This window comes from Lissotriton vulgaris, chromosome 1_1, assembly GCF_964263255.1.
Source record: "Lissotriton vulgaris chromosome 1_1, aLisVul1.2, whole genome shotgun sequence".
Classification (NCBI taxonomy): Eukaryota; Metazoa; Chordata; class Amphibia; order Caudata; family Salamandridae; genus Lissotriton; species Lissotriton vulgaris.
Window position 1 is genome coordinate 1,095,409,461 of NC_141685.1, and position 23,535 is coordinate 1,095,432,995.

The 23,535-nt window shown below is 49.1% G+C and overlaps 1 protein-coding gene across 1 annotated transcript in view; it reads left to right on the plus strand.

Moving 5' to 3' along the window:
- The window catches only part of PMM1 (phosphomannomutase 1), a 103,538-nt gene that overhangs the window by 23,353 nt on the left and 56,650 nt on the right, over positions 1–23,535 (plus strand). The window contains exons 4-5 of the mRNA XM_086963492.1: positions 7,608–7,699; positions 8,181–8,280. Coding sequence (XP_086819618.1) covers positions 7,608–7,699; positions 8,181–8,280 — 192 coding nt within the window. The remainder of the gene's footprint in view (positions 1–7,607; positions 7,700–8,180; positions 8,281–23,535) is intronic.

The following is a 23,535-nucleotide window of genomic DNA, read 5'->3' on the forward strand; positions in this document are numbered from 1 at the left end:
TATTAATGAAATCGTACTATCAGGCACATGACCATCAAGCACACGATCTTCCAGCGGGGAGGACTCAGGGATATCGACACCGGCAGTGAAGACCGAGGTCAAGGCATGACGGACCTGTGCGTATCTAAAAAACTCCCTGTCACTCAACTCATATTCTTGCACCCTTGGCCCAGAGGTCGCCCACCCTGCTAATACCAATCATGTCCCATTTCTCAAAACCTTTTGTTGTCCAGAGGCATCCCAATCTCTCAGACGCATACAAAGGAGTCGCGCGTGTCAGTCGATCCCTCCAACCCAGGGCCACATTCGCATCACAACAAACTCGTACAGCAATCTTGGTGGGTCCTGTTAAGTTCTTCCCTGCCACCTTAGAATAGAGTGCCCTGTTATAATTCCCACCCGGCAACAGATGCTTGTCCATCTCAAATGCAGGGTTTGGGCTGGGTGCGTGGTTAATCGCACTCAACTGAGAGGCCCAATAATACCGCCTGATATCCGGAAGCGCCATGCCCTTGTCATACCAGGGGAGGGTTAGCTTAGCCTCTGCAAGCTCTCCACCTCGCGGAAATAGCTTGCAGGGATAATGTCAAACGAATTCTGGAGAGCGTACAAAAAACGTGGCAGGGACATCATTTTAAAAAGTGCAGCCCGACCGAGCGGCGACAATGGCAGTCTACGCCAGCAAATGACGTCGAGTTTCAGCCTCTGGAGAGGGAGAAGCAAATTGCGTTCATAGCGAACGGCGGGGTCCAATGATATAAAAATCCCCAAATATTTGAATCCCGTCTGCGAGACCTGGATGGGAAATCTACGAGGCAAAGGGGGGAGACCACCCGAAAGTACATAGACACAGGATTTAGTCCAAATAATGACTAGACCTGAGTTCTTTCCGAACGAAGTGAGCACGTCGAACAAAACGTTAAGCGATTTTCGGGGGGAGGTAAGGTATAACAGAATATCGTAAGCGTAAAGCGAGACCCGATCCTCAAAATCTGGAGTCCACTGGATACCCTTTATCGAAGGCTCCCATCGCAGCCAAGCAGCCAGAGGCTCCAAAGCAAGCGCAAAAAGTAGGGGGGACAACGGGCAGCCCTGCCGCGTACCCCTCCCAAGAGTAAAAGAATCCGATACTCGGCCATTAACGACCACCTGAGCCAGCGGTTTCTCATACAGAAGTTTCACCCACCCGATAAACCCGGAACCAAAACCAAATTTCGCGAGGGCGGCTCAAAGATACGGCCATTCTATAGTGTCAAAGGCCATCGTGGCGTCTAAAGAAGCCAAAATGGCCGGCTCGTGAAGAGACTCCGCCCTCGCGAGGACGCCATGCAAACGCAGCAAGTTGAGTGCGGTGCTACGATGCGGGATGAAACCAGATTGATCCGGGTGGATCAGGTCACTAATCACCGTGATCAGCCGGTTAGCTAAGAATTTAGCTAGGATTTTGGGTTCGGCGTTCAACAGCGAAATGGGCCTGGATGAAGTGCAGCGATCCAGAGGCTTCCCCTCCTTTAGGAATAACCACGATCGTAGCTAGACGCTGATCACAAGGGAGAGAACCAAGGTCTCGCGACTCCAGAAACATATCTCGGAGATACGGTGCAACTTTATCAGGGCGCAATTTGTATAGTTCGATGGGCAGACCATTGGGGCCCATAGCCTTGCCAGAGCGAATGGCGATTGCAATCTCGTCCGCTGACAGTGGAGCATCCATTAGGTCTCGGTCAGCCTCCGATAGGCGCGGCAGTGCAATATCGCGTAACAACAGATGAGAGTCTTCCTCATCTCTATCAGAGACCGGAGAGTACACCGTGCGAAAATGGTCCACAAAACACTTCACTATCTCACTCGGATCAGTCACACACATTCCATCCAATTTCTCAATCACGGGAACCACACGATTCGCCCTTTCTTTCTTATCGAGCCACGCAATCAATTTACCTGCCTTGTCCCCAACATCATACAATCTGCCCTGCTGCTCCCTGTTCATTATTTTGGCAGCATCCGTAACCAGGGATCTGTAATCCAGTTGTTTCAGACCAAGGGCGTGGAGTTTAGCATGAGTCACGCCTGATTCCAAGTCACTCTCCAGCTCAACTATCTCTGTCTCAAGACGAACAATTTCTTCACTTTTAGTTTTCTTAGCCCCAGCAATTAACGATAGAGCCTGCCCACGAATGACCGTCTTGAAGGCTTCCCACAATGACACAGATGAGGACACAGACCCCACATTTTCAAGAAAGTAATGATCCAGGGACTTTATCAAACCAGCACGGGTCTTAGGATTGTGAAAATACCAGGGATTTATGGGAGCAACTTGTCCTGCACCACACACTCTAATATCCATACAGAGCCACAATGGGGAATGGTCTGATATGCCCCGGGCAAGGTGTCTGATTTCTCTAATAGAGGGGGACTGCGCCGCCGGCATCGGGACGTAATCAAGTCTGGAAAGACTACCATGGACCCCAGAATGAAAAGTGTATTGCATCTGCTCGGGATGCATCAACCTCCAGCAGTCTACTAGACCAAAAGTCTCCAAAAACCCACTCAGCCATGATTGAGACTTGGTAAGATCTCTGGGGGGGTGGCGATCTACACCGCCAGAAACAACAGAATTGAAGTCCCCACCCATCACCAAGGTACCCTCAGGAAGTCCCAGCACTACACGCCCAATATCTGAGAAAGTAGAGGTCTGTAGACCCGGCGGAACATATATAGTAATCAACGAAACAGTCCTACCCTCCCATCTACCAGTGAGGGCGGCGTAGCGCCCCCTGTCGTCAAGGATTACGTCATCTATTTCCAAAGGGAGAACAAGAATGCCCACGCCCCTAGAACAAGACGGTACCCCCACCTGTTCATGGCGTGACACGTGTTCCCAACCAGATGTGTTTCCTGTAGAAGAACGACATCAAGGGACAGGCGACGCAGGAATTTTAGCACCACTCCCCGTTTTATTCCGTCACCCAACCCGTTGACATTCCAAGATATTAGCCTCAACCCGCTACCCCCCATCCCAGCGAGAAGTACAGAACCCACCCCACAAAGAACACAATAGCCAGATCACAGAAAAGAACAATATGGTGCCTTGAGAGAAAATAACAAACACACTAACACTCCCTCCCCACCCCCCAACTTGAACCCGTTACAACTCCCCCCACCCTGCACCCCTGCATTAGACTCAAAAGCCACCGCCAACTTGCAGTGTGCCTGTCGCCCTACCATTACACTAATCTACAAAAAGAAACCAGGAGGAGGAAAGAGTCTCGCTTCCCCCGCCACCCTCGGGTATACGACAATAAAATACAACAATATTAGAATAATCTAACCCAGCTGTGAAAAGTCAAATATTCGGAGGTCGGGAACCGCATGGTCAATTTTGTTCTGGCTCGCCACCCTCGGCGCCACCAGGGTGCTCAGTTCGATCCTTCGGGGCAGGCAGAGAATCCAGCCAGTCACTCACACTCTCAGGACGGTCAAAGAAAAACATCCGGTCCTCGTATTCAACATGAAGTCTGGTAGGAAACAACATAACATATTTCAGGCCCACGTCTCGGAGTCTTCGCTTCACTCCCTGAAAGCCCATCCTTTGCACAAGCTGAGTGAAGTCCGGGTAAAAGCTTACTGTTGTGTTTTCGAATTTTACCGGGCCACTCACCCTCGAGGCCTGCAGGATAGCATCTTGGTCCCTGAAGTGAAAAAGCCCGGCAATAATAGGCCTCGGATATGCGCCCGGCCTCGGATTCCCACCGGGCACACGATGGGTACGCTCCACGGCGAAGAATTTGCTCAGTCCTGTAGGGGCAAGGTGATTTAGGACGAGATCTTCCACCAGGAGGTCTGTTGAAGGATTTTCTGGGTTTTCAGGGACACAAATGATGCGGATGTTGTTGCGTCTTGCCCTATTTTCAAAATCCTCCAGTCGATGAGACAAGAGGTCGTTGGATGACTTAAGAATGCCGATTTCAGTTTGTAGTTCCGACACATCGGCTGTAAGGCTAGAAGTCTTCAAATCCAGCGACTTCCCTTTTTCATTAGTTTTATACAAGTCAGCTCTGATCAAGGTGACATAGATGGCAACCGTGTCGATTTTAAGAGCTAGAGCTTCATATTGCTGGCCGATGGTAGCCTTCATGTTGGCAATGGCGCCCATGATGTCTTGGAGAGACAGTTCGGTCAGCGCAGCCGGGTCTTTCTTGGCTTCCTCCGGAGTGCGGCTGGCGCCACCGGGGGATCCTTTAGACTGGGTATAGCGATCCATGATATTAGTTTGAATTGGTTCCCCGCGAATAGGCGCCTTGGTTTACCGCTTCTCGTTGTCGGCCCTGTTAGCCATATTGGAAGATGCGCCCCGGAGGGGCCCGTGAGACCTGGTGAAAATGGCCATTCACGGGCAAGTCACCAAAAGTCTACAAAAGTGGGCTCGCGTGGCCGAGGTGACGACGTAGTCCGATACAGAAGCGTTCGGAACCGAAGGCACACAATGAAGAGGCAGAGCCAGGCCGGACCCCTGACATAACGGAACAGTCCTGCGATTAGATAGTGCCAGGACCCAAAAGCGAAACTGAAAGTTAGTTCAGGGCTACTGCGGGAAGGCCCCTCAGCCGTTGTTGTTCAACTTCGTCCCGGCGTGCCAGCTTGCTAAGCCCCCGGCTTCACCGCGAGGTGGGCCTCAAAAGTTCGGTCCGACGTAACCGCGGTTCCCAAAGTCCAAATCAAATTCTTGAAAGAGCAAAGGTGTCAGCTGAGGTTCATCTTCAGTAACCCATCTGAAAAATCAGGATAAAGTCAGGATATTTGCGAAGGGCGGTGAGGGTCCCAGGAGCCCTGTGCTCACGCGGCCATCTCGGATGCTTGCGTAGCTCCTCCTCTCATACCCATCCTTCTTAGGGTGAAAAGTGCTATGCAAACAAATGATGGACGGAATGCTGAAGTGTGAGGGTGGCACACGCCAAAACCTGTAACTCCATTAAAGACACTGGCGTCATTGCGCGTGGCACGAGACTGTGCGAGACTCACACCCACCGAGTGGAAGTGCACCAATTTATGTATGAGACCCCCGCCCCCTCCCAACCACCTGTTCCCCTTTCAGGATGTATGCAAGAACATTAACGGCTTTGTCGCTGACAAGGCCTGGCCTGGCACGGACTGACCGGTCACTGCCGGAAGTCCTCTGTGCATGGAGGTCACCCTGCTAATAAGGAGAAGGCCCTTCCGAGAAACCGGTCGCCAGAACCCAAACAGGAAGGGCAGCTGGGTCGCAGTCTTGTCAACCCCGGGCCAGCACAGAGAACAATACACGCTGGAAGCGGCTACCAAGACGTGGTCCGCCAGGAGAGATGCGCTGTCCGACGAGAAGCGCTATACAGGGTACAGATCTCGACCCCCCCCCCCCCCCGGGCGGTGGGCAGCTGTTGCCCTCTGGTTTTGAGCGTGGGGTTGGCCACCTAGAAGCGCGCACACACAGCTCACTGTCCTTGGCCAGGCCTCTTCTGCACGAGCTCCAGCTGCAATCCATGCAGGGTTTCCGGCGCCCGCTGGTTGGATGGCTCAAGGCCTCCTCGTTCTCAGGACCAACAGGAAGAGATAGAAAGAACAAGTAGTAGTGCACGCAAATTGCACCGAATTCAGGGAAATGGCAACAGCTCGCCACGCGGTGACCATGAAATCCAACATCCAGAAGTCAACACGTTCTCCATTGTCCCGCAAGTGTTTGGGGGGGGGGGGGGGTTTGGCTAATTTTAAAGTAAAAGCAGTGCTTTGCTCCGCATGCAAGTAGCACCCGTCATTGTCCCACGAGTGCTGTGTGAGCGTGATGCAAATTCAAGCGCCGCCATTGTCCCACAGTATTTATTAAAGAAAATAGTGCTCCTTGATTAACTAAAGCATCCCGTGTAACGCCACAAGCAAATTATCCAGTCCGGGTGGGCAGGGCCAAAAGAAGACTGGGCGGTAACCAAGAAGCCTCATTTTCAATGGGAGGCCAGTGTTTAGCATAAACGATGACGCCAGCCAATAGGAATGATGGGCGGGGCTTCAAGTCCCCTTCTGAAATCTACTCGATCACTTTAAGCTTTGCAGAGCAAGGAGAGCATGCATGCTCCAGCGCTAGGTCTGCTAGACCTTAAAAGTGTGTTTATAGTAGGTGCATTAACATCTTTAATTTTACTTGTCCTCGGTGTGAATTCACAGGGCTGTAGCTGATATCCTGGCAGACGGCCCTGAAGAGTACTCACGGAGGTTGCCTTTGACTAAATGAAATGGATAATGATCCCGGGTGGTTATCGGAGAGCACTTTACTCTAACCCCAAACGCCAACTCCTTACAGGTCCCACAGCCCAAACAGTCGCAATTTGGCACCGGGCTGCAAAAACACTGGAGTGGCATAAGAAAATAACACTGACTACTCCTTAATGGGAGACCGAACAACTCTGAATGCTGAGTAAATGCCCGGGTTTCGACAAGTGGGACGTAATTGGCAATATCTTCAGTTGGTGACCTTTGGAAGTGAAACGAGATCGTCTCATTTAGAGACCTATAAGTAGAATATCAACTGGCTGGGTCGGAGGTGTTCAGATATTTACAAATACGCCATGCTATAACTACCGCTGTAACGAGCAGTAAAGCTTTGCCAGAGGCACCCCCACTGGAAGATAGACTCCTAATGGAACACATGTGACGTAAAGCAATATCCATTACATACCGTAAATTAATAAATAATAAGCCCGACCCGCTAATATGTCTCCGGCAATTGTGGGAAAAGGATATTGGGTATCTGGAGGATGATGACTTGCAGGAGGCACTTTCTTACCCCAGAGAAGTCGCTATTCCTATGACGCTACAGTTAATCAAGCAAAAAATACTCCGTAGAACATATCTCTCTGCAAGCACGCTGGTTAAAATGGGACGTAGACCTGAACCTGGGTGCCTTAGGAGGTGTGCCAAGGAAGGCACATTTTTCCACATGCTCTGTGATTGTCCAAACATCCGCCCATACTGGGAGAGAATTGTCTCCACACTTAAAGAGGTGGGTGGGAAGAACATCACCAACTCCCCACGACTCTGCCTACTAAATATATGGGAGGCCACCAACCTAACCTAGACTGAAGTACGTGGGTCTCACTGGGATTCACCCTTGCTAAGAAAAATATAGGTTTGTCTACATATCGGAGATGGGCAAATTATATGGACAGTGCGAGGATTGCAGAGAAAGAGGTATTTAGACACCGGGGCTGTCCTAAGAACTGGGAGCAAAAATGGGCCAAATGAAATGTATCGAGAGGTGATTTATGTGTTTCCCCAGCAGAGCAATTGCGAAGGACAAGAGTGGGAATTGATCATAACTCTAGTTAATGGTGCAAGGAAAACGCGCTCAATCTGTTAACTGCAATCAATCATTGCTGTACTGTTGTATCTAAATGTTATGTGACCTCACATTCTATCTCACTGTGCTGTCACAACTATTTAATAAAAAAGAATATTAAAAAAAAAATCGACCCTGTCTCTGGCTACTCCTATTGCCCTGGTTCTTTTACCCCCTTCCCTTTGTCTGCACTCTTCTCCACTCATGTCCTGCTCTCTGTCTGACTGTTCTTTCTCTACAGGCTATCCAAGACCACCTAGGCGAGGAGTTGCTGCAGGACCTTATTAACTTCTGCCTTAATTACATTGCATTGCTCCGGCTGCCCAAGAAGCGGTAAGAACTCCCTCTGCAACCACGACTGTGGAGCTTCCGCACCAACACCTGAGGAGCTTCCTCGCCGCACCAACACCAGCCTGCGTTTCGGCCACCACACACACATCGGTGAAAGGACTATAGACTCTAGTTGTAGACTAAATTGAGTCTAAGAGCAAGTAGTAGACGTGTGATTAGTTTGCTTGTAGCAGTTGTAAGCCCCTCCACCTGAATGAGCTCCCTACTCTTTCCACAATTGAGGTTCCCCGCTGCCCATACACTCCGGTAGGGCTTACAGTTAGTCTTCCCACCTCCCCACTAACCCCAGACTTCAAAGTCTCATCTCTCAGCCTAATCCAAGACAGACCTTAGGTGACAGTGTGAATGCTTATGAAATTGTTGAACTAGTCAAGAGATGTGTGTCTGTTACTGGCCTCATTTATGTAAACTATTAATGTGCTGATTTCTTTTTTTCATTGCTTTCCGTCCCCTGCTACAACAGAGGAACCTTCATTGAGTTCCGGAACGGGATGTTGAACATATCTCCAATCGGTCGGAGCTGCACTCCAGAAGAGAGGGTCGAGTTCTCCGAGCTGGACAAGGTCAGGAAGAATTTCACCCATATGAATGTTGGGATTAAATCGCATTAATAATATTTAATGCATGAGGTTCAGAGCCTCTTTTAACTTATACAGGATACAACCAAAATGAAGATTCACAGGACTAAAATTACAAAAATAAAAATTCACGTTAGTCCCTGCATGATTAATTCAACATTTGCAAAAGCATTAGACAAATCTAAACGAGTTATATTCAGGGAAAACATTTAATTTTTTACTCTTAAACACATCGTGGTTTATTCAAATATTATATTTTTAAATAACAATTTCAGACAGACTGAAAGGAATCTGAATGCTGGGCAAATATATAACGTATGATGAAAGGAAATTCTTCAAGGTTGCAGTCTACATAATTTACTCCCAGCATCTGCTCCTATTTTCCCCGGTATAGTGAACACCTTTGAGTACTGCATTCTGGTTTTTAACCTCTTTATTAGACTTTTGAAGCAAAGCTAAGGGTGTCATGGTAGGTTGAATTCAAAACACAGGGGGGCAGGGCACAGTGAATAAGAAATCACATATTATAACAACACAACGTAGTTAGTAGGCACATGTTTATCAACAAAAGATATGATTAATTACGTACAATCAGGTCAGAGTTCTCAACTGCATTTGTACCTTTAGAGGAGGACGCCGTTCCAGATAAGGTAAACGTCTCTAGAATGGTCAGGATGTGGGAAGTACTTTTGTACCAAATCGGTTTCTTGTCATTCATGTTTTAAAAGGCAGCACATTCTCGACAGAGATTATTTTCCCCGTATTTTACGGAGACTCCTGCTATATTAGGGTTATTATTATGTATTGAATAAGTGGCTTTATAGTCTGTGAGTATAGCGAGGAGACCAGGCGTACCCCTGTCTCGTGATTCTAGATAGCGGGGCTGTTGGCTAATATTCACCATTTGCCTTGATTTTTGCCGAAAGCCAACAAAATTGGCCAAAACATATGTTATCATGTTGGTACCAAGCCATGTTTATGAAATGATTTTAGTTAAGTATTGCCTGTCGGCCTGCCCAAATGTTATGTTAAAAGACACATATAGAGCGCACATACACCGTGTGGGTTCTTGGTGCTAAAGGAGAAGTAAAAAAATAAAACACAAAGCCCGACTGAAGTGCTAATTCGCGGATCATGGTAAATGATAGGCTTGCCTAAACAGTCAAGACTTAACTTGTTCCTGCATTTCGAGAAATCAGTTACGTGTCGTACTGTTGGAGGCAAGGAATCCAGGTTTTAGGGGCTTTCACAGACACCCAACAGCACTCATCTTTTTTCCTGTTACATTTAGGTATGATCAATAGAATAGAGGATGATCATAGTTTCTGACTAGGAATATATTTTTCAATTCTTGTTTTTAATAACTGCGGTCCCTTGTCCAGTAGAGCTTCAAAAGCGACGCAGCAGGCTTTAAATACAAATCCTTTCTTCTGACACGAGCCAATGAAGATCCCATAGTAAAGGGGTGATATGGCTATTCCTTGGTTGTTTGAAGATAGGTCTGGCTGCCTGAATGTGGATGATCTGAAGCCTATGCAACTGATTTTTAGGAAGGCCAACAGATAAAGAGTTGGCATAGTCAAGCCGGGAGGTTATTAATGCCATACCACCAAGACTAAGGCACCCTGAACATGAAACCTAGATCATTTTCCTGAGCATCAGGAAGCAGGTTGGGATCATAAATCCTATCTCGGTTCTCTTACTTACTATGGAACATCCAAGCTTTTTGCAGATTTTTTTTTTGGGGGTGGGGAGGTACCATCGTCTCAGAATGCCAAGCGGAGGGGAGCCATATGTCAGTTTTGTTACTCTGAATAATAACGTAATTTTTTTCGGCATTATGTTATAAAAAAAATTACAGCCCATCCATTCCTAGATAAAATGCAGAATAGATTGAACATTTCTGATAGGCGAGGGAACCATCCAGTCTAAAAAGTAGCTGCAAATCAACAGCGTAGTTATATATTCAACAATTCAAATCACCTGATGCCTGGATGAGGCATTTAATGTAAATATTGTGGTGAGGTGATAGAGAAGAGCCCTGGGGTACTCCACACTCTAGTTGGGCCCCTGTGGCCCTGAAGGGACCCAAAATGACAAACTGATTTTGATTCTCCCAAAATAAAATTTAATCCAATCAAGAGCAGGACCTCAAAGCCCAGCAGCCTTCACACGGCCCACCAACAATTTGTGGGTAACTGGGTCAAAGGCTACTGAGAGATTTAACAAGAAACAAGCAGAAATGAGGCCTTTGTCACAATCCTTTCGGATATCACCTAACACTGACAGTATTATTGACTCAGTACACTGTCCTGGGTAAAACCTGGCCTCGTGCAAATTCAAAAATTGAGAGATTTCAAGATCTGAGCAAAGGATCTGGCCATAAATGCTTCTAGAAGTTTGGCAGGAATAGGCAGCAGGAAAATAGGTTCATAATATTTCAGGTGTAAGAAATGCACAAATGGTGATCTGATAATAGGATATCGGATCAGATACCCCTGTTGTTGAAGGCCACTCTTAGAGGGCTCTGCTTTCTGTTTGAAGTTTGGCATAGGTGCACTACATCTTCCAAACTCGTCCCTCATAAACAGCAGGAGTTTAAAGTTTCAGGTCATAACCAGTGCAAAGTGTGGGCGATGGTGGGTAAGTAATCAACTCAGGACCTCATACATTCCCTCCTTAAGTTTGGAACCCAACCTGCAAGCAAATAATGCTGTGGCTTGACAGTTTTGTAGTCATGTAATATCCATCCGTGAGATCTTTTATCCAGCATAGCCTTGCCTTTAGTTGCTGAGACTTTCCCCATTGAGTGATTGTGAAAAAGTGCCCTCTTTCTGCATGGTTGCCCCCACTTTTTGCTGAACGGCTGATGTGATTTGACTGCGTGTGCCCTGGGCTCCTGCTGATCAGGTACCCGAGGGTCTATGTTCTTGCTCTAAAACTGCATTGAAACCAAAAATCAATTGGCATCTCTGGCCACAGGTCAGCCCCTGGTAAATGGTACCACAGGTACCCAGGGAACTGTGACCAGAGAAGGCCTCTAAGGGCTGCAGCACTTATTGTGCCACCCTTAGAGGTCCTGTACCATTACACTCACCCACTGTCTTTGCAGGCTGCATGTTTTGGTGCAGAACAAAGTGAAGAGTCGACATGGCACACATCCCTGTGTGTCATGCCTGCAACCCACTGCCCTGACATAGGTCAGTCACCCCTCTAGCTGGGTGTACTATACCAGTGGTGAGGGTACAGGTGCATGAGCCCTGTACCCATACAGTATCTAAGTCCATTCTTACACCTTGTAAGTGCAGTGCTGTCATTAAGTGTATATGGTGATGAGAATTTGTCAATACGAACTCCACAGCACCATAATGGCCACACTGAAAACTGAGAAGTTTGGTACCAAACTTCTCAGCACATTAAACGCACACTGATGCCAGTGTGGGATTTAATGAAAAATGCACACAGAGGGCATCTAGAGATGCCCCATGCCAAAATGACCTACCATAGTGCCAAGGCTGAGTGGCTGCTTTCAGCTGCCACCACCAGACATGTTTCTGAACCCCTGGGTCAGGAGCCTGCTGCTCTCAGGGGCCTGAAACAATGCACATCCAGGGACGAGGTGCTAAGCCTCCTCCCCCAGGATGGGCAGGGTCCACGAAGGGGAAACTCAAAGGCTTGCCGCCTTTGTGAGCTTCCCCAGGCAACTTGCAGCTTTTAGCAACTGGTCCCCACTGGTTCTGACTTCCACTTTGGGTGGGAGAACCAGCGGGAAAAACAAGTGAGGAAGAGAGGTGTGCCCACCTCTGCCAACTCCATTCCTCAGTTGGGGGTGGCAAGGTGAAGCACAACTCTGTCCCTGCCATCTTGCAGATGGGGATACACAGCCAACCAGAGTGAGGCATATGCTCCCCTCCCACTGGAGGGTGACATAATAGGAGGTGTACTCACCCCAAGGAAGGGATGCATTGGTCCCAACCTTTATTTACCTGTAATACCCCTAAATCTAGTGCTTAGGGGGCACCGCGAACCTTGCCTCCCCAGACAAGATACTACAAGAAGAAAAGAAGAAGGACCAAACAGCCCTGCCAAAGCTAACAAGAGAACACCTACTGACTTGGCCCCAGCCCTAATGGCCTGTCCCCAACTAGAACCTGCAGAACTGAAACACTAGTGTGTCCTGCAGCCAGCAACCTTTAGAACCCAGAGGACCAGCCCCTGCCTTCCAAAGAAAAGACGTTGTCTCCCGTGAACACTGGATTTGTTCACCCCACAGACTCCAGCTCCGGCACAATCAGCTAGTCCGCACCCGACGTCCGCGGCCCGAGGTCAAGTGGCCCTACACCACAAGGAGGTCTACCCGGCGATCTTGGCCTGAGATCCGGTGACCCCTGACCTGCCTCAAGCCTCCAGCTGACGCCTGCAGCCTAAATTCGGAAGGTCCCCCCAAACGCGACCAGGAGCTGATAGGAAGATCCGATCCTAAAAGGCACCCCTGAACCCCACAGCCATAGGTGGTCCAACCGATGGTGCCTAACCAACCCCCAGCATCCCAACTTACGTTTCCAAGTGGTGGTCACACCCAGAAGACCTTCGTCCCTGAGTCTGCAGTGTGTTTGCAAACTGGAGACTCACCACTGAAAGCGACAGGGTTCCAGACGCTAAAACAGCACTCTGCATCCGGCCGCCCCAGTGCTGCTGAGGGTGCACTTTTTGTGCTGGCTTGAACCCCCATTTGCCCTGAGCTTAAGTCCAGGACCTTTGCTCCCACAACCCAGGTGCATGCTTGTAAGCACAACTAACCAGAGGCCCCCTATCCCCCACTGGATAACTTTGGGCCTCTCAGCATTCTGGCCGCCCTAGTGCCGCTGAGGGTGTAACTAGAGTGCACCCTTGACCCTGGGGGACCCCTAAGTCTATCCCCGGAATACCAACTCCCACAACCGAATACTTCTTTTGAACCGATAACCCTATTTTCCTCCATAGGATAACACTGGCTGTTTCTATGTGAAAAGTTCTTAAGTGTGGAGTTGGAAAATCTATGAAACCCTTTAAAACTGTAACTAAATAACACAGATGCTTTTATTTACCTGTTTACAGGAAATGTCCCAGTGCAGTATCCAGGTATACTGCACTGTGTAATAAAAGTAATCTGTAAAGTAATCTCCTTGACATTCAACTAAAAATTCAATACAAAGAATATGTACAGTATTTCCAACGCATTGCATTACTAGTAGCTCTACTGTAATCAAATCAAAGAGCATATACAATTACAATTCAAACTGTTGTAAAAACGGCAATACTATGTAAAAAACGTATTGCTTTCCTGTGCCAGGCTTGCTTGGTTCTAGAAAATAAAATAACTAAAAGAATATTTTTATACAAAACCAATTATCTGAAGTTTAGTCTTTGAGTGTGTGATATCATTTGCTGATTGAGTGTGTACAACAAATGCTTAACACTGACTGTCCTCAGATAAAGCCTAACTGCCCGACCAGACTACCCCAAATAGAGAGTAAGGTGCTATCTACTTTTACCTCTGTCTACCCTTGGGGATCCCCTGGACTCTGTGCACACTATACCTCACTTTGGTATAGCATATACAGAGCCAGCTTTCTACAGTGATTAATTGAGTTTGTAAAAACAGCAGTGGAGACATTTAGGTTCCATAGTGATGGGGCCCTGAAGGTGTTATTAGCAGATTCAAGGGATAACCTGTCTGGAGCAGTTTGGCTTCTTGACATTCCTAACTATAAGGTTTTATGTGAGGATTTGTAATCTGACGTCCTTAATTTCTACCAGGTTTTAAAATCCGCTCCCTTTCTTGCAATTGATTGCTATACCAACCCAAAGTTCAGCCAAATTTGAGCAGGGAATGCATTGGTGGGCAGACTAAAGAGTTGCTTGTAAGTTTTTGAGATGATTATATCAAGTTCTGCTGCGTCCCGAGAAAGAAATGTGCCTTAGTCATCAAATAGAACACTTACATATTGATACTTTTACGCATTCCTGCTGTTAGTCGTGTAGATGTCAGTATAACATGTTCTGTTTCCTATTTTTCATAATCATGAACTTGTTTTTTTACTTTTTGGTTAATGAACATACAGTTCTTTATTGTGTAACTTGATAGTTTGGTCAGTGAGGCTAAGAAGTATGACATCATTCACATATAACAAGTTTGAGATACATGGGCATCCCCGGCTTATGTGGGTGAGAGTTTAAAGCATCAAGTACTTGCGGCAAATTAGCCAAAAACATGTTCAAAAGATACGGCCCCAGGAAGCACCTTTGTCTTAAAACCCATTGTGTGTAGATCTTCCTTGAACGGATGGTGCTGTCATCCATTTTTAGTCTCATACATGTATCCGAGTAGAGAAGTTGTATTGCAGTTAGCCTATACGTGGTGCAAGCAGGGGGCCTTTGCCATGTTTTAAAAGTAAAAAAAATGTAGGTTCAGTTATGGTTTTGGTGGCTGACTGGTAAGTTAGGAAATAAAGGAAAAATGTGATAGTTTGCCAAATAGTAATTGTTGGTAGGCTTTATGAATTGATACGGAAAATCTATCTGGTCCTGGCTCTTTGCTGTGTGATAACGCTAGCCATTCTGAGTTTGTCAGCAGTAACAGGTGTTTCCAATATCAAAGGAATCATCCTGTGGAAATGGAATGCAACTTCAGTGTTTGTTTTATTTTGTTTTATACGGCAAAACTTCGTCTTGTGATAAATAAAAGGAGTAATACGAAATTACATACTTGAATTAGTTCTGGGGGTTTCTGAGAAAATTGCTTGGTATGTCGGTTATAACATTAATAAGACATCTTTCTGGTTGAACATAAAACACCTTTCAAGCAGTATCTCTCGTTCGCAATTGCTCTAAAGGACCCCCTGACTTTCCTCAAATTCATGATGTGTTTTTTTGTGACCAGTTTGATTGGTGTTGTGCTTTACCTGTGTTAAGGTCTTTTACATTTTTAGCGAGTCTCATCAGTGTTTCTGTATGTGCTATTAGATCAGCTCTCAACTAGATCACCTGAATACCAGATTGTATACCCATATGAGCTCTCCCTTACTGTTTTCACTAAAGTAACTCTCTACAATCTCCTTTAAGGTTTCCATCGGGGGTTGGTGATTTTATTAATATACTGAAGTTTGCAAGATAAGTGAATTGATGGCATTACATCTAAGTGGAGTATCACTGGGGTGCAATCTGACAGGATGTCGGAGACTATAGTGGGGGGTGGTGTGGAGCCCATTTGCATTCTGTTGACCAGTAAAAAATCTGGCTTAGTGAGAGTTTTGTGCTTGTCTAGAAATCCAGAGAAGGTAGTCTCTTTCACCTATATGTTGTTACTTCAATGCATCTAATAGATCATGGTCAGGTAAACTCTAGTAGAAGGGAGGGTGGTGCATGCTGGCAGCTAGGTCGAGCTATGGGTTTCATTTTAATGAGATGCATAATGGCATTAATGCAGCTTCAAATTATCAAATTCTCTTTCACAAAACTTGGCTATAGTTGGAAATATGTCTGTGTAAAATTGATCTTTTGTCTTCATTTGGGTTATAGATTGAAAATAAAGTGTTAGCCATTCTTTTCTGAGTGCTAAGATCCGGCCCTCTTTATAATATTATCTGTCTTCTACCCTGAGTAGCACACCGCATTGAAACAAGATCACTTCCCCTTTTGTTTTGCTTGAAGAGTGAAACTCTAACAAATACCGGTAGTGGCGTAGACTAAGTGATTCAACTTCCTGAACATGGTGTTCCTGTAATAGAGCAGTGTCATCTTCGTGAAAATATTACCATTGCAACAGGGCTTTCATTTTAATGTCAAAATGAGTCCTTGTAGTTTGGCTTTTTAAATTGGGCAATGAATGTTCGGTAAAATCGCATAGGCTGTGTTGCTATGGGGAACTCTACCTTTCTTAGTAAGCACGTGTAGAAGAGAGCAGTGTTCTCATTCTGTGGAGTGGACGCCTCACACCTCTGCCTTGCATATCCCTCAAATGCAAAACTGGGCCAAGAATAACCCATTTCACAGTCGATTATCAGAGTCGCGAGGGCAACCAGTCACAAGCTTCTTAGGGATGTATTCTGGGGCCATGAGCTCATAGCTTATCAGTCAATCAAAAGACAAAATAACTATAATGTCCAACTTAGTGCTTGTCTCTTAGAAAAGAAAGTTATTTTTAATTTCACAGCTGTACTTAAAACCACACAATTCAATCTACTTTACAAGGGAGTGATCCTGGCAACATCTTGCTTGTGGATGCTATACTTCTTATCCCCTCTCATTGGTCCTTCCCACCCAAGTGACACTAGTTGACTGTATTCCCCAGTAATTTTAGTAGAAGCATGAGTTGAGTTGCAGATTTTGTTACCCAAAAGTCAAATGCGCATACAGTTAACTCATTTGTTGAAGTTCTTACCTCTGGTAGTGTAGTGCATAGAAATTCAGTTGCTTACTTCTTCATGTTCTTTTAGTGCAAACTCCGCAATTCACTCCTACCATGGGCGGAGGCCCGTGATGAACACATGCCGCAGCTGCTAGAAAGATTGGGTGGGGCACAAGTCCGCCCTGAGCTAAGCTCACAGGGGTCAGCCAGTGGGCATTGGCATGATTGTGAAGACACCTGTCATAGCAGTTGTGGCTCCGTCATAGGCTGTTGAGTAGTTTGAGGCAGGTGCTGCCCTGACCAGGCCGAACAGTACACTGAGGCAGTTTCAGACAGAACAGAGTTGATCAGTGGAGACATGTAGACTTTTGCAGTTCTTGCCAGGAACTGTTAAGAGGTAGAGAAAGCCTGTGCAGTATAGGTCACTCTTGGCTTTGCTCGCAGGCGTTCCTCAAAACAGAAAAACATTGGACTTCTGGACAGTCTCACCTCTTATAGGACCAGGCACTCTCTTTGCCACCTAAGCAGACCCTCTGTTTCTCTACTAAGTTGCAGACTTCAGGCAATATCCTCACACCTCTGGGGAGCACTCCCTTCCTTATGAAGGACTTGGAACTGCCACAAAGGGGTTTACACCCTCTTTTCATACACGCTTTGCAGAAAGGGGGTGTGAACCTACTATCTGAAATTTAAGAGCCAGTTGCAGTGGTTCTCTTTCAAATGCCTTTCTCTTGTTGCGCTATTGACCCAGCCTTTGTGTAAAGCAATGTTTTTCATAGTAGGTAGCACTGGAGCTGCCTCCATACTGGAGCACTCCCAACACGAGCACAATGAAGTGTGAGGTTTCTACACCTGGTTATCACTCTGAAGTAGTAGTCGGGGACGGGGGCGTGGCTTGGCCGGATGCAAGATGGCCGCACATTGAGTGGGCTCTGCCGGCCAAGCACAAAAATCTGCCATAATCCTGTCTAAATCCTTACCATTGTTGCACTTCGAGTCTCAATTTTGGCTCCTGACCTGGTGTGGCACCGAACTATCGCGCCACCCCCGCCTGTCCGGTCCTGTGGCGGTGCTACGTCACTTTCTTCGGGAGGCCGGGCCTACGACCTCTTGACTGCGAGGTCTGGCCTTTTCTGCTGGAGACTGCCTGGAGGTGCTGGGAGCTGCTGGGAGCTGCAGGTCGGCCGTGGGTGAGTGGGAGCTGCTGCTGCAGTGTTCCGGGCGGGGTTGGGGGCCGATCAGTCCCGCTGAGCCCTGCCCGCTATGTGGTGCGCGCCTGACCTCTGGGGCGCTCCGGGCTGTCTCGTGTGGCCGCTGCGGGCGCCCAGGCTCGGCTTGGTGTGCGGCGGGCCCCCCGCAACTCCTCGCTCGCTGCCGCTGCGGTCGCTTGTGCCCGCCCCTACCCCGGGGGCCTTTTGTTTCCTCGGCCAGTGCGGGCGCTGCCCGCTGCTCCCTTTGCTTCCGCAGATAAGTGAGCTGGTGATCGGCGCATGGCCCTCCACCCCCAGGAGCTGTGGAGTTGCGCAGGTTTTGCCGGAGGCTGATTACATAGCAGGCGAGAGGTGAGGTGGAGGTGCAACACCCTTCCACGGTGGAACTTTATAGACTGTGCCCCCGGCGCAAGCTAAAGGACAAATACACATGAATTAGAAGACCCCCCAGAGAGGTGTATCAGCAGCAGGGTGGAGGCCTGGCGGACTTGTTTTGGTCTGCTGCATAATGGCCAGATCTACATCTTAAACACCAGAAAAATGTGGGCATGAAAGGAGCTTGCTTGAAGCCATATATTGAGAGCCCTATGCAACCTAGGTCCCCGGATTCGGCCTGCTGCCGCTCCTTGCGGGCCGCAGTGCCTGGGACGAGCCCGTTCCTGCTGCGAGCCCGCCGGACCTCGGAACACATTTTTCTATCCGCTGCTGAGGCGTCTTCGTTGCTGTCCCCGGCTGTGTCCACCCCCGGACGTCTTTTGGAGAGTTGCGTGCCCCGGAGGGGCTGGGTCACCACCTGCACCATAACTCCTGCACCTCCTGGGTCGTGAGGCATGGCCATTTATCCTGGCTGCAGAGGTCGCATCCTTGGTCACCGCTGGACGTCTTCTGGGCCTGCGGGTGAGAGGGGGCGTCCCCTGGGGCTTTGCGGGCGGGGTTGGGGGCTTGTAGACCACTCTTCCCTGGCAGGTGCGCTGCGGGGGGTGCGCCAGTCCTTTGGCTGTCTCCTGGCCGCCCTGTGCAGCCGCCATGAGTGCATGGGCTCAGGCTGCGAGTGGCAGGCCTCCTGCGATTCCCCGTCCGTCTTTGCCGCAGTCAGGTGCGCTCCCCCCCCTTTTTGAACACTATCCACCTCCAGAGCCGCGGGGGAGATGCTCTCTGTTTATTGGGCCCTGCATGTCCCCGCTTCTGGGTCCTCCGAGCCCCGCCCGAGCACTGCGACGCCTGGGTCTGCCCTTAAGCCAGCTGTGGCCCCACTGGCCCTCCTATTTGCTCTCTTCTACCTGCCGCCATCGCTGGACCATCATCGCGGCTGCTCCTTCAGCTTCCTGGCTACTTGTCGGTCTCGCCTTGGTGGGCCATCTGGGGCTGCCCTCCTCCCGCTCCTTTACCAGCCGTCCCATCCAGTGGCTGGTCGTGCCTCGCTGTCCCGACTTCATCTTACTGGACGCACCTTGGTGGTATCCCTGCTTTCAGAGTGTGGAGGTCTTGCCGGGTGACTGGGTGGGCGGGCTGTCGCCGTCTCTGTTCCTCCTTGTGGCTCCTGGATTCCTGGATTTGGTGGTGTCCCACTTGACTCGCTTCCCACGCACTGGTGCGCACGTGTTGGCTACCTGCTTTGATCAGACCCGTAGCCTGCTGGAGGTCCTGCTGCTGAGGCCTCCCACCATGGGGAAAAATGATCCTAAGCAGCCCAAGATAGCATTCGACCTTCGGAAGTCTTCCCGTCAAGATGGTGCGGGAACCGAGGGTGCGGATTCCGCCGTCGCCATGGAGGGCCCCCCCAGTCACAAGTATGACCTCAAGGCAATCATGCTGGACGTCAAATCCACGGTTACGGGCATAGCCACCCAGTTGGACCAACTCTCAGGCCGCTTGGACACCGTGAAATCCCGCGTCGATTCCCATGATAACCGGCTCCTTCGCGCCTAAACCAGGGTCTCGGATGCAGAAGACGCTGCCACCCAGGACCGCCAAAAACTATTGCAGATGGACAAGATCCTGGCCATAATCCAGGATAAGAACGAGGACTTGGAGGTCCGTTCCCGGCGGAGCATTAGGGGCCTTCCGGAATCCAGAAACATCACCAAGATGGAGGACTTTTTGGAAAAGTTACTTAGGGAGCTGTTCAGCGACGTCTTGTCCCCGGTTTTCATCGTAGAGCACGCCCATCGCTCGCTTGGTCCACCTCCTGGCCCTGGTCTGCCCCCATGCCCCATCATTGCGAAGATTTTGAACTACCAGGACCGGGACGCCATTCTCAAGGCCGCAGGAGACCGGGGATCCATTACCCACCAGGGTAATGGACTCTCTTTTTACCCGGACTATACCCTGGCTGTCCAAGCTGCACGGAGAGAATTTCTTCCTGCTAAACACATTCTCCTAAAGCACGAGGTGCCGTACTCTTTAGCCTATCCAGCGAAGCTGGGGGTTCGCCAGGGCACAAAAACTTTGGTCTTCCCTGATCCCAGAGAGGTCCTGGCGTTTGCTAAGAAGCTGGACAAGTGTGCCCGTTCCTCTCCTTCCACCTCTCAACCTAATGGGTCCGGCCGCCTTAGTGACAATGACTGAGAAGTGCAAATGTTTTTAGTCTATGAGACTCTCCTTGGTAACTGTATGAGGTTGGGCTACTCCACTGCTTGCCCCCCCCCCCCCCCCCTGCTTCTTTGCAGGGGTGTATGCCTAGCCCTGCCATGCCCCCACGGGATGATTCCCTTTTCTTTCATGGTTCATCCCCTTCCCAGTTGTGGGTCCCTGGGGTGGTGTGGGAGGTTAACTCAGCCTGATAGGGGGGTTGGAGTGGGTGCGGGTGGTCGCGTTTGTTTGGTTTGGGGTTGCTGTGCAGGGATGGGGTGGGGGGGGGGGGTATTGCGGGATGTTCTGCTCCTCTACTGAGGTGGCGGCTTCAGTTTGCTGTCTTTTTGTTGTTTAATATTGCTCTACTATGTTTCTCCACTGACACTGTATTGTGCTTCTTGTTTTGGTCCATTGTGCTAAATTTTTCAAGATGTGCCCCTCTTTGTTTTTTAGCATGCTCTGCTTCTGTCCGCTGGTCATTGACTGTGGACATGGGGGGGAGTTGGTGGGTTCTTCTGTTCCTCTAGTGAGGAGGTGGCTTCAATTTGCCGTCGATTTGTTGCTTCATATTGTCCTGGCATGCTCTACTCTAGACACTGTGCTGTGCTTAAAGTTTTGCCTATACCCTCCTGATGCTATTTGTTATGTCCTATATATTGTGCTATGCTCATTGCTTTGGCTACTTGTGCTCAGCGTTGCAGGGTATGTCCCATTGTGCTGTTTGATTTGCCGTGCTCCTCTGGTTTCAGGTCGTCCTAACCCCCTCGGTAAGGATCGCTGCACGATGTCCTCGCAATTTGCTCTATTACTATACTGTACTATTTTGTGCAACATCCCTGTGGCTCGCTCTCACCCTGTATTTGGTATGGACCCGTTTCCTCCATGGTTTTATGCTTTATGACTTTTCTTGAAGGTGCCTCCCAGTTCCAATTTGCAGCTCTGTTCAATGCCCCATAGGTTCTCATGCTGTCTCACGGGTCACGCCCCCCGCTGTTCAGCTTGCTGGTTGTTGAACTCCTTTTCTTTTGCATTACGCCATCCACATCACACCGGCCCGCTAGCAGCCCCTGCTGTCCCTTAATGCCACTTATTCTCTGGCACCTGCCTGAGGGTGGTCTCTACTCCTCTGTGCTGCTCCCTTATCTACGCTTCCCCAGCTGTTATTCGACTCCCCCGCTATCAATATGTGCTATGTAGGACTGCGCCGCCTGCTGTGTGCCATGCATAATGCTACCCCCGTCATACTCCCTATGGCTGAATTATCCTGTTGGACATGGAATGTCCGCGGCCTGAATGACCACCGTAAGGCTCGCTTGATGCATGCACATCTACAGCGCCATAGGGTGGACATTTGTCTTTTACAAGAGACACACCTGCTTCCCGGTACTGGCTCCAGACTTCAATCTCGCCACTGGGGGGGAATCCCACTCTTCCACTTACTCAGCCTATGCTAGGGGAGTCTTAATCCTGTTGCGTCGTGGCTGCACTTTGCAGACCTCCCATGCCCTTGTTGACTCGGAGGGAAGGTATGTTGTTTTACATGGTTTATTACCATCGCTGCGGTTTACGGCCCGAACTCTGATGATCCAGAGTTCTTCCATCACATCTGGCATCTTATTTCCTCTTGTGGTCCCGCAGCTATAATCTGGGGGGGGGGGGGGGGGTGTTTAATGTTACTTTCTCTGCGACCTTGGATCGATCTGGGTCTTACATGTCTCATCCGCGCGCCTCCACTGCTCTTTCATCTATTTTAACCGATAATTTGCTCTATGATGCCTGGCGTCATCTCCACCCCGACGCTTGGGAAGGCACTTGCATCTCCGATGCGAGGGGCTGTTGGTCAAGAATTGATCTCTGGATCACCTCGCCGGACGTTTTGTCCTGGAGCATTGACGCCACGCATATGGCTCGCATCCTTTCCGATCATGCACCGGTCCAGCTTCTTCTCCGGCCTCCTAATTCTCAGCGTCGGGCTTTCACCTGGCGTCTCTCTCCCAATGCCCTCAGGGACTCTGTGAAGAAATCCAGACCGCAATCACTAACTATTTTGATCTCAACGTGGGTTCCGTTGATTCTGCTTTCACCCTATGGGAGGGTTTCAAGGCTTTAATCCATGGAGAATGTATCTCCAAACAAGCGGGCGTTCTCCGCTCCATTCGCTCTACCCTGGCTAAACTGGAGGGGGAGATTCGGGACTTGGATGCCGCCCAGGCGAAATGCCCCAGCCCTGAGACGTTAGCACTTTTGCATCAAAAACACTCCGACTTCTGGGATGAGGCCGGCCGTGAGCTGTCCTTCCTTGGTAGGGAGGGTCGGGCCCGTATTTTTGGAGAGGGGGACCGCCCGGGACGCACTCTTGCCAACCATCTGCGCCCTCCGCACGCAACTTCCTATATCGCAGCCCTAAGTGATGGTGGTCCGGATCGCACCACCTCTCCGGAAGAAATTAAGTCCTGTTTCCTCGCTTTTTACTCCCAGCTCTACTCTGCCAGCTCCCCTCCGTCCCCAGAGGAGTTTGATCAGTATTTCGAGTCCATTGCCCTTGTCTGGCTCGAAGATTACCATCGTAAATTCCTAGACGAGCCTTTCTCTAAGGAGGCAATTCTGGCAGCCATCAGCAGCCTCCCTAGTGAAAAGGCACCGGGTCTCGACGGCCTGCCTGCTTCGTTTTACAAATCATTTGCCACCATTTTGGAATCACACTTGGCGGCTATGTATAATGAGTCTTTTGGCACGGGCAACTTCCCGCCGTCCCTTCGTGAGGCTTCGCTTACCCTGCTCCTTAAACCTGACAAGCCCGCTGACCGTCGCAATTCCTACCGCCCTCACTCCCTTATTAATATCGATAACAAAATCTTTGCCAAATTGATTGCTTCTCGTCTCCTTTTACTAATACCCACCATCGCCCTCCCCGACCAATCTGGTTTCATTCCTGGTAGGGCTACCACCCACAATCTCCACACCATTTTTTCCGTTTTACATCAAATTAATCCTACTCTTCTGGCCGTAGCTGCCCTGCTTGACGCCACTAAGGTGTTTGATACGCTGGAGTGGCCCTTTCTTTTT